Here is an 11,887-nt window from a genome sequence, read left to right as displayed (position 1 = left end):
TTGAGGCAAACAGTGTGTGTGAATGGTTTTGCTCTATAATTACTGTATTTATTACAATGTATTTATTTCAAGATCGCTTTGATCAATTCATATTTATAAGTAAGATGATCCGTATTTTATTTAGTTTGAATTGTAGTCTTGTATTTTTTAGGAAAGTTACAGGTTTGCTTAATCAGAGGATAGAATATTATAGAATAGCCTCACAGGCAGTTTGATACTGACGTTGCCTCATATGCTGGCTATTTCTCATGAATAATATGTCTGTGCATGTTCTGAGTCTGTCTCCCTACCTTTTCAGTGAGTGAGAATGCTGAGGTACAGTCTGCAACATTCAACTGCCTTGACCAACCCAAACCTGTGGCTCTGTCAGAGCCAGATACCCCCTCCTTGACTTCAGCACATGAGGCAGGGGCAATAAGTGGACAAGGACCAGTACTAGGGGAAGAACCAGGGTTAGGGCCAGACAGGGGCCATGGTTGGTCTAATCTCTTCTCTCGGACCATGGGCCAGAATCATTTTTATCACCCTGCTGCACTGGCTCTGGTCTCCCGAGCCAAGGTAAACTTTTACGAGCTATGCTGCCTATGAAATGTCTGTTAAACTTGTACTTGAAAACTGGAAATCAAGTGATCCTCCATAATTGGGATGGTGCAAGAATCAAATGCATTATATTTGAATATTGAAAGGGTGTGGGCAACATAGAATGGCAGAGTGGCTCAGTTTGAGGTCATGTGGCATCGAGGCTTGCAGATGCTGGAGATGGAGACGGTGGGAGCATGTGGGTCTGGGCAGGTGATATGTCGTTGATGTTTGTGTGCGTCTGTACGCTATCTTTTGTCTGTGTATGTTTATATTGTTTGAATAATACAATCTCACCAAAAAATTGTTGTAGGCCTACCGTACATAGGTAGAGAGTTTTGGAATGCCAAATCAAGGCTGATACACTCTTTGAAAAAAAGGGTTAAAGAAGGGTTCCTCGGCTGTCCCCATAGGATATCATTTTGGGGTTTCAGATAGAACCCTTTTGGGGTCCATATAGAACCCATTGAAGAGGAGTGCGTCAACATTTCACAGGCCACAATCAACAGCCTGATCAACTCTATGAGAACAAAATGTGTCGTGCTGTATGAGGCAAATACTAGTCATACCAGATACTGACTGGTTTTCTGATCCACTCCCCTAACTTTTTTCTAAGGTATCGGTGAGAAACAGATATATACACAGTGCCTTTGGAAAGTATTCAGACCCCTTGACTTTTTCCACATTTTGTTAGGTTACAGCCTTATTCTAAAATGTATTAAAAATATATGTTTTTTTTTATCAATCTACACACATACCCCATATGACAAAGTGAAAACAGGCTTTAAAAAAAACAACAGAAATACCTTATTTACATAAGTATTCAGACCCTGCTATGAGACTCGAAATTGAGCTCAGGCACATCCTGTTTCCAATGATCATCCTTGAGATGTTTCTACAACCTGATTGGAGTCCACCTGTGGCAAATTCAATTGATTGCACATACATTGGAAAGGCTGTGTATATAAGGTCCCACAGTTGACAGTGCATGTCAGAGCAAAAACCAAGTCATGATGTTGAAGGAATTGTCCGTAGAGCTCCGAGAAAGGATTGTGTTGAGGCACAGATCTGGTGAAGGGTACCAAAACATTTCTGCAGCATTGAAGGTCCCCAAGAACATAGTGGCCTCCATCATTCTTAAATGTAAGAAGTTTGGAACCACCAAGAGCTGGGCGCCCGGCCAAACTGAGCAATCGAGGGAAAAGGACCTTGGTCAAGGATGGTCACTCTGACAGAGCTCCAGAATTCCTGTGTGGAGATGGGCGAACCTTTCAGAAGGACATCAATGAAACCTGGCACCATCCCTATGTTGAAACATGGTGGTGGCAGCATCATACTGTGGGGATGATTTTCAGCAGCAGGGACTGGGAGACTAGTCAGGATCGAGGCAAAGATGAACGGAGCAAAGTATAGAGAGATCCTTGATGAAAACCTTCTCCAGAGCACTCAGGACCTCAGACGGGGGGCGAAGGTTCACCTTCCAACAGGACATCGACCCTAAGCACAACAGCCAAGACAACTCAGGAGTGGTTTTGGGACAACTCTCTGAATGTCCTTGAGTGACCCAGCCAGAGCCCAGACTTGAACCAAATTGAACATCTCTGGAGAGACCTAAAGATAGATGTGCAGTGATGCTCCCCATCAAACCTGACAGAGCTTGAGAGGATCTGCAGAGAAGAATGGGAGAAACTCCCCAAATACAGGTGTGCCAAGCTTGTAGTGTCATACTCAAGAAAACTCTACGCTGTAATCGCTGCCAAAGGTGCTTCAACAAAGTGCTGAGTAAAGGGTCTGAATTTTTTTATACATTTGGAACAGAACATCTTAAAAGATAAATGCGAACTTCATCATCCAAGCATCACACGGAACACATCCACTGCCCAACTCATTCCATGAACCAGTCTAAATAACAGGTTTCGCTGACAAAGAACTAAACAAGTTTGCGACCTAACAGCTAGACTAGTTTACAATGTACCACATCTCTGGTGAGCGCAAGAGACTAATGTAATGTTGTTTAGAAAATAAATGTGTGTCAACTAAGCTAACAGCAGCTAAATTCTTTATGATGGCAGCCATGTTTGTTTATGTTTGACTTGGCGAAAACTCCCTAATCCCAGAATGCAATTCACTATAAGGCGCAAATAAACAAAGTCAAAGATGTCTGCGCTCATTTGCTGAAAAATATGAACTTAGCTTAGTCACTTTTCAGCATATTACAAATTGTCGATTTACTTGTTACAGTGTATACAAGGACCAGTGCACATGACTTGACAAGTTGTTTACCATTTTTGACAAATCACAAAGCAAATAAAATGTTTTCACTTCACAGATTATCACACCAAATACAAGCCTACTGCCTAGCCTAACCGTAGCGCAAAATCTAATTAGCAGGCAGTGTGCCTTGATTTAAGGGCAGCGCTGGTAACTCTCCTGTCACATTTTGGAGCAGTGAGAGCATTCTGACATCACACGCATGAAGAAACTCACGCAGGGGCGACGGTTAGAGATATTTGGAACTCACGGGTGAAAAGGTTAAGTAGTACTTTAAAGTATTTTTACTAAAGTAGTTTACACTACTGCCTAATTGTAGCCTAACCAATATCGAAATGGAGATTCAGTGAAAAGAAAAATCAGACAAATATTGATTCATCAAGAGACCCCACTGCTTGTCTCAAACCAGTGCGAAATGATGCTTCAATAGTTGACCACACGCATGTAGGCTATTGCTTCAAATGTTTTAGAATAATGGAATGGCTTTGGGAGTTTCAATAAGCAATTGTTTTGGCCGTTCAATTGCATTAGCCTACTTTATTTCAAAATCATTCAGAGATATTCATGAAATTGTTTATGGATCGATTAACAAAAATGCATGTGGTGGCTGGGCTATGCAAAGAGATGGGTGATTCAAGTGCCTGGCAGAGTATTAGAACTGCCGAAGTATAGTGGTACCTGTCGCTGACTAGCAACCATCAAGAATCAGATGTTTTAGGCTTAGTTGTAGTTCATTTAAGAACGTCAGTCAATTGAAATCAATTCATTGGATTTTACATGACTGGGAATACAGATATGCATCTGTTGGTCACCAATACCTTTAAAAAAAGGTATGGGCGTGAAACAGAAAACCAGTCACTATCTACGCTTTATGGTTGGTTATTTCCTTTATTTTGGAAGTTACCTGTTGATTAGAAATATGAATTCTTTCTGTGTGATATACTGTAAAAGGAGAGTACGCAATTTACAACTTATGTGAAGAGTTTTAGAGTTATCATGCTTGATTGAATGTGTCCAAGGTCCCCTGCGGTACATTGAAGCAGTGTCAGAGGCAGTGTCTGTGTCATAACTTCCAAGTCCCTTTCTTCTCTCTCTCAGCCCCGGCCACATGTCCCCCTCAGCTCGGGTGACTTCATGTGTTCGGAATGTGACAAGGTGTTCCCCCTGCAGTGCATGTTGACGCGCCATCTCAAGTGCCACAGCATGGTGAAAAGACACCCCTGCCACTGCTGTGGCAAGGGCTTCAACGACACCTTCGACCTAAAGAGGCACATGCGCACTCACACAGGTGAGGCATGCAATACTCACAGACACAGACACACACAGGTGAGAGGTGTGAAAACACACACATCTACACACACACACACACACACACACACACACACACACACACACACACACACACACACACACACACACACACACACAGGTGGCAAGCATGCAAACATATACAGTGCTGTGAAAAAATATTTGCCCCCTTCCTGATTTCTTATTCTTTTGCACATTTGTCACACTTAAATGTTTCAGATCATCAAACACATTTTAATATTACACAAAGATAACCCAAGTAAACACAAAATGCAGTTTTTAAGTGATCATTTTATTTATTAAGGGAATAAAGCTATCCGAACCTTCATGGCCCTATGTGACAAAGTAATTACCCCTCCTTGTTAAATCATGATTTTACTGTGGTTAATCACATTGTTTGGAAAGCTGAGTTCAATTTCACTAGCCACACCCAGGCCTGATTACTGCCAGACCTGTTGAATCAATAAATCACTTAAATATAACCTGTCTGACAAAGTGAAGTAGGCCAAAAGATCTCAAAAAGCAAGACATCATGCCACGATCCAAAGAAGTTCAGGAACGGATGAGAAACAAAGTAATTGACATCTATCAGTCTGGAAAGGGTTACAAAGCCATTTCTAAAGCTTTGGGACTCCAGCGAACCACGGTGAGAGCCATTATCCACAAATGGAGAAAATTTGGAACAGTGGTGAACCTTCCCAGGAGTGGCCGGCCTACCAAAATTACCCCAAGAGCGCAGCGACGACTCATCCAAGAGGTCACAAAAGAACCCACAACAACATCTAAAGAACTGCAGGCCTCACTTGCCTCAGTTAAGGTCAGTGTTCATGACAAAACCATAAGAAAGAGACTGGGCAAAAATGGCTTCCATGGCAGAATTTCAAGGCAAAAACCACTGCTGACCAAAAAGAAAATAAAGGCTCGTCTCACTTTTGCCAAAAAACATCTTGATGATCCCCAAGACTTTTGGGAAAATATTCTGTGGACTGACGAGACAAAACTTTTTGGAAGGTGTGCGTCCCGTTACATCTGGCATAAAAGTAACACAGCATTTCAGACAAAGAACATCATACCAACAGTCAAATATGGTGTTGGTAGTGTGATGGTCTGGGGCTGCTTTGCTGCTTCACTGCTTCAGGACCTGGACGACTTGCTGTGATTGATGGAACCATGAATTCTGCTCTCTACCAAAAAATCTTGAAGGAGAATGTCCGGCCATCAGTTCGTGACCTCAAGTTGAAGCACACGTAGGTTCTACAGCAGGACAATGATCCAAAACGCAAGTCCACCTCCGAATGGCTTGAAGAAAACACAATGAAGGTTTTTGAGTGGCCTAGCCAAAGTCCGGACTTGAATCCGATTGAGATGCTATGGCGTGACCTTAAACAGGCGGTTCATGCTCGAAAACCCTCCAATGTGGCTGAATTAAAACAATACTGCAAAGAAGAGGGGGTCAAAATTCCTCCACAGCGATGTGAAAGACTCATTGCCAGTTATCGCAAACGCTTGATTGCAGTTGTTACTGCTGAGGGTGGCACAACCAGTTATTAGGTTTCGGGGCCATGAAGGTACGGATAGCTTTTTTCCCTTAATAAATAAAATCATCACTTAAAAACTGCATTTTGTGTTTACTTGGGTTATCTTTGTGTAATATTTACATTTATTTGATGCTCTGAAACATTTAAGTGTGACATGCTAAAAAATAAGAAATCAGGAAGGGGCAAATGCATTTTTCACAGCACTGTACACACACGCACACACTAGTGGAGGCCTTTAAATTGTACATTTTTTTGATAAAACTATACTAAATATATTCACGTCACCCAAAAATGGATTAAAACACACACACTATTTTGAAAAGAAGGTGTACAGAAGCCTTGACAGCACTCTGGAGGGTAGCACCGTGGTGTAGCTGGAGGACAGCTAGCTTCCATCCTCCTCTGGATGCATTGACTTAAATACAAAACCTAGGAGGCTCATGGTTGTCCTCCACTTCCATAGACTTACACAGTAATTATGACAACTTCCGGAAGATGTCCTCCAACCTGTCAGAGCTCTTGCAGCCTGAACTGACATGTTGTCCGCCCAATCAAAGGACCAGATAATGAATCTAGCACTGAAAGGATTAGCTACAGCTAGCTAGCACTGCAGTGCATCAAATATTGTGAGTAGATGACTCATAGAGAGAGAAAGACAATAGTTGAACAGTTTCGAACAAATTCATTTCTTCCAAAATGAAGGAGAAGCAAGAGAGAAATAGAGAGAGAGAGAGATTGACTGGGACATACTGCAAGTCCCATTGCTCCAGTTGTAGCTCAATGGTTTCCAAAGTGGTATTTTATGTACCTCCAAGTAGGCAGAAGGGTTCTTCTAATGGTTGGATGAACTGGATGACGTCTCAACATGGCATTCACTTTTGGAATTTCCAATGCGTTGGAATCTCTTATTTTTACATTTTCCTTTTCTCTTTTTTCAAGGTGGCTTGATGTTTCTTGATCTCTGTCTTTGTATTGTTGGTCTTTCTTTGACCTTGACGTCTTTGCCTAAAACACAGTAAGCACTATTAGTATTGTAATCACTGTTAGTATTGTAACCAATCGACCAATCAGTTAATCAATCAGTTCTTCAATGAATCAATCAGCAAACCAATCAATCAAAAAAACAAAAAACAACAACATAATAATAGCATGGGTTTGGTTTAGTAATATAGAATAGAGCATAAATATAAGGAACTGTTGTGAACACAACTCAAGTAGATCCTGAATAGTAAAGCATTAAAGTGCCCAGCTGCAAGCTTGCTCTAACCTTGAGAGCCCTGACATTGGGTCATGTTCAGGAAGTGGGGGAGGTGTGGGGGGAGGGGTAAAATATGCCTTACCTGTTGCTCTGGCCTTTCTTCTCTCGTCGTCTCTCTCCATTGTTTCCTTAGAACACGCTTCTCTCTCTCACTGACATCCACTACCCTCTTCTTTTTCCATCTCCCTGTCTCTCTGCCATCTCGGTCAAATCAGCATTCAGGGCTCGAACCACCCAGTTTATAATTTATATTTGAAATTGGTAACTCTAATGAACTTATCCTCTGCAGCAGAGGTAACACTGGGTCTTCCTTTCATGTAGCGGTCCTCACGAGAGCTAGTTTCATCATAGCGCTTGATGGTTTTTGCGACTGCTCTTGAAAAAACACGACTGCCCACCTTGTCTTACCGTAATGATGGACTGTCGTTTCTCTTTGCTTATTTGAGCTGTTCTTGCCATAATATGGACTTGGTCCTTTACCAAATAGGGCTATCTTCAAAGCTGTCATCAAGGCAAAGGGTTGTTACTTTGAAGAATCTCAAATATAAAACATATTTTGACTTGTTTATCACTTTTTTGGTTACTACATGATTCCATATGTGTTATTTCATAGTTTTAATGTCTTCACTATTATTCTACAATGTAGAAAATAGTACAAACAAAGAAAACCCCTGGAATGAGTAGAAATCAGGGACACAGAACATATTAAATACAGTAACAATAAATACAGTAATCATGAAAAAAAGGATGACAGATATTTAAAAAAGTAGGACTATAAAATAATGAATACATATGTTGAATATTTTATGACTATGAATATTTTATGATAAATAGCACGCAGGGACATGGCAAAAACACCTACATCCACAGAAAACAAAATGGTCAAAATGCATAAAATCCCCTTTTGAGAGTCATATCTTTGTTTTTTTATGGTAAAGGACACGTAACTTGATATTTTAAGCCCTTTGGAACGAAACATTTTAATCTAAATAAGAGGTGTTATTTCCTGTGGACAGAAAAGGCACTGCATAACAGGAATGACCCAGCCTGCCCATGGAAGAAAATTAAAACAGAGGCATTTGGAATGTTATGATTTTCGAGATGTGCATTATGAAATAAAACATGTTCAAACAGGGGTGAGTTCATTTTGAGCACCTGCCCCCGCACATACCCTCCTCACCCTCTCTCCCTTCCCACCAGGTATCCGTCCGTACCGCTGCGAGCTGTGTGACAAGGCCTTCACCCAGCGCTGCTCCCTCGAATCCCACCTGAGGAAGATCCATGGCGTTTTCCAGCAGTATGCCTACCGCCAGCGTCGCTCCAAGATCTTTGTGTGCGAGGACTGCGGCTACACATCCAACCGGCCCGACGAGTACTTCCTCCACATGTGCCAGTGCCACCCGGGCAGCCAAGCCCTGCGCCGCTACTACCGCCACCAGGCACATGAGGGCGCCAACAACATGCTCTCTCAACACAAACCCAGACCCTTTTTTATTTATATTACGGCTGGGTATTATATGGGTTGATTAATACTCCGGAGTGAAGTTTCACCTAGGTACAGATATAGGATCAGCTTCCCATTCCCCAACCCAAACCTTAACCATTAGTAGGGAAGATGCAACATTTAGATTAGCGTCTACAGGCAACTTTACTTGTTTCTGCCTTAGCCAATTCCTTTGTTGTTACCTTGTCACAAAGTAGAGAAAGTCTAGCACCAAGGCTAAATGCGTCACAAGCATTTCGCTACACCCGCAATAACATCCACTACACCCGCAATATCATCTGCTAAATATGTATATGTGGGCCTCCCGGATGGCGCAGTGGTCTAGGGCAGTGGCCCCCACGGACCTCCCCACGGGAGGTCCATGGGGAGATCCACAATTGGCCTAGCGTCGTCCGGGTTAGGGAGGGTTTGGCCGGATAGGGATATCCTCGTCTCATCATGCACCAGCGACTCCTGTGGCGGGCCGGGCGCAGTGCGCGCCAACCAGGTGCACGGTGTTTCCTCCGACACATTGGGGCGGCTGGCTTCTGGGTTGGATGCGCGCTGTGTTAAGAAGCGGTGCGGCTTGGTTGGGTTGTGTTTCGGAGGACGTATGGCTTTCGACCTTGGTCTCTCCCAAGCCATCGCTCCCGAGATTTGTTTATCACTTTTTTGGTTACTACATGATTCCATATGTGTTATTTCATAGTTTTAATGTCTTCACTATTATTCTACAATGTAGAAAATAGTACAAACAAAGAAAAACCCTGGAATGAGTAGAAATCAACGGGAGTTGTAGCGATGAGACAAGATAGTAACTACTAACAATTGGATACCACGAAAAAGGGGGTAAAATGTAAATAAAATAAAAATGTGTGTGACCAATAAAATTGGATTATATAAAAATAAAAACATCAGTGTTTAAGTGTGACCATTTGAAAAGCACTGCCTATGTAAATGACTTGAACAGTAGAGAGTGCTGCTGCTTCCACATAAGTACATAGAATCAATTGAGAATAACACCCCATCATACTGTACACTCCCAACACACACAAGTAGTTCATAAGTTCATGGCTGTGACTAGGTGGCAGTTCCACATGATGAAGGCCTACAGGCCAGGCTCTTGTCCGTCATTGCTTTCTCCCTCGTCTGCCTTAATGTCTCCCCTGCTGCTAAGCAGTTTTATTGACAGGCACAAACAAATGTTTTTATCTGTTCAACCCTATAACGCCTCCTCGGTGGAATCAGCTGGAACTCTTTGTCGAGTGCATGTGTGGAGTCCCATATGACCTTTCTGGCCTGTGGGAGAGACAGGTACAGTTCTAGATACCAGTAGAGTTTGAGGGAAAGTGAGGAGGGTCTGACTGAAACATAAAACTTGTCAAATTGGAGGTTTAATTTCACTGCATCCATAGTAACTAAAGTCAAGCTCATCTGGGGTCCAACATAAAACATTGTTCAAACAAGTATTTCCAACCACACCTACACACTGTTTTAATAATAATAATGTATATACATATACAAACAAATACACATTACACACTACGGTATTCATACGTTTTCTGTCTGTTTGCTGCATTCAAGAGCCGCTTGCCTGTAACCAGAAAACACTCCCAACAAGAATGGGCAATATGGTTTTGAACTAGAACGTGAAGCTGAACAATCCTAAAACTAAAGCATTCCTCTAAAGCCCTCAAACTCAACTCTGGACCTCCCTCTAATCAGGGACTGAAGCTCTCAATCAGGGACTGAAGCTCATAACTAGAGGCTAGTAGTGAGGCATTATGGGATTGGTCTTGTTCTGTAACCACTATGGTTTTGTAACATTTTATTTGCTTGATGAGGTAGATTCCCCAAATGTTTTAATTACCTATGTTTCCTTGTGTTTAACCGGAGAGTTCACCCTAAAAAAATATACACTGCTCAAAAAAATAAAGGGAACACTTAAACAACACAATGTAACTCCAAGTCAATCACAGTTCTGTGAAATCAAACTGTCCACTTAGGAAGCAACACTGATTGACAATAAATGTCACATGCTGTTGTGCAAATGGAATAGACAACAGGTGGAAATTATAGGCAATTAGCAAGACACCCCCAATAAAGGAGTGGTTCTGCAGGTGATAACCACAGACCACTTCTCAGTTCCTATGCTTCCTGGCTGATGTTTTGGTCACTTTTGAATGCTGGCAGTGCTTTCACTCTAGTGGTAGCATGAGACGGAGTCTACAACCCACACAAGTGGCTCAGGTAGTGCAGCTCATCCAGGATGGTACATCAATGCGAGCTGTGGCAAGAAGGTTTGCTGTGTCTGTCAGCGTAGTGTCCAGAGCATGGAGGCGCTACCAGGAGACAAGCCAGTACATCAGGAGACGTGAAGGAGGCCGTAGGAGGGCAACAACCCAGCAGCAGGACCGCTACCTCCGCCTTTGTGCAAGGAGGAGCAGGAGTAGCACTGCCAGAGCCCTGCAAAATGACCTCCAGCAGGCCACAAATGTGCATGTGTCTGCTCAAACGGTCAGAAACGGACTCCATGAGGGTGGTATGAGGGCCCGACGTCCACAGGTGGGGGTTGTGCTTACAGCACAACACCGTGCAGGACGTTTGGCATTTGCCAGAGAACACCAAGATTGGCAAATTCACCACTGGCACCCTGTGCTCTTCACAGATAAAAACAGGTTCACACTGAGCACATGTGACAGACGTGACAGTCTGGAGACGCCGTGGAGAATGTTCTGCTGCCTGCAACATCCTCCAGCATGACCGGTTTGGCGGTGGGTCAGTCATGGTGTGGGGTGGCATTTCTTTGGGGGTCCGCACAGCCCTCCATGTGCTCGCCAGAGGTAGCCTGACCGCCATTAGGTACCGAGATGAGATCCTCAGACCCCTTGTGAGACCATATGCTGGTGCGGTTGGCCCTGGGTTCCTCCTAATGCAAGACAATGCTAGACCTCATGTGGCTCGAGTGTGTCAGCAGTTCCTGCAAGAGGAAGACATTGATGCTATGGACTGGCCCTGGATCTTCCTTTCGTGTAGCGGTCTTCATGAGAGCCAGTTTCATTATAGTGCCTGAATGTTTTTGCGACTGCACTTAAAGAAACTTTCAAAGTTCTTTACATTTTCCCTATTGGCTGACCTTCATGTCTTAAAGTCATGATGGACTGTCATTTCTCTTTGCTTATTTGAGCTGTTCTTGCCATAACATGGACTTGGTATTTTACCAAATGGTCTACTGTATACCAACCCTACCTTGTCACAACACAACTGATTGGATCAAACACAGGAAAGGAAAGAAATTCCACAAATGTACTTTTAACAAGGCACACCTGTTAATTGAAAGGTGACTACCACATGAAGCTGTTTGAGAGAATGCCCTTTGAAGAATCTAAAATCTAAAACATATTTTTGGGATTTGTTTAACACTTTTTTGGTTACTACATGATTCCATAT

The 11,887-nt window shown here is 42.8% G+C and overlaps 1 protein-coding gene across 1 annotated transcript; it reads left to right on the top strand.

Annotated features, from left to right (window-relative positions):
- Window positions 1-729: 729 nt before the first annotated feature.
- LOC110538906 (transcription factor Ovo-like 2) lies at window positions 730-8,485 on the top strand. Its single transcript, XM_021625880.3, has 3 exons — window positions 730-792; window positions 3,949-4,138; window positions 8,155-8,485. Exons 1-3 carry the CDS (start codon window positions 730-732, stop codon window positions 8,478-8,480), a joined length of 579 nt encoding a protein of 192 aa, XP_021481555.3. The 3' UTR covers window positions 8,481-8,485.
- Window positions 8,486-11,887: the final 3,402 nt, after the last annotated feature.

Source organism: Oncorhynchus mykiss, chromosome 12 (assembly GCF_057628025.1).
Source record: "Oncorhynchus mykiss isolate SJ-2025 chromosome 12, ASM5762802v1, whole genome shotgun sequence".
Classification (NCBI taxonomy): domain Eukaryota; kingdom Metazoa; phylum Chordata; class Actinopteri; order Salmoniformes; family Salmonidae; genus Oncorhynchus; species Oncorhynchus mykiss.
The sequence above is the reverse complement of the archived record's forward strand: the minus strand, read 5'-3'. Positions and strand labels throughout refer to the sequence as shown.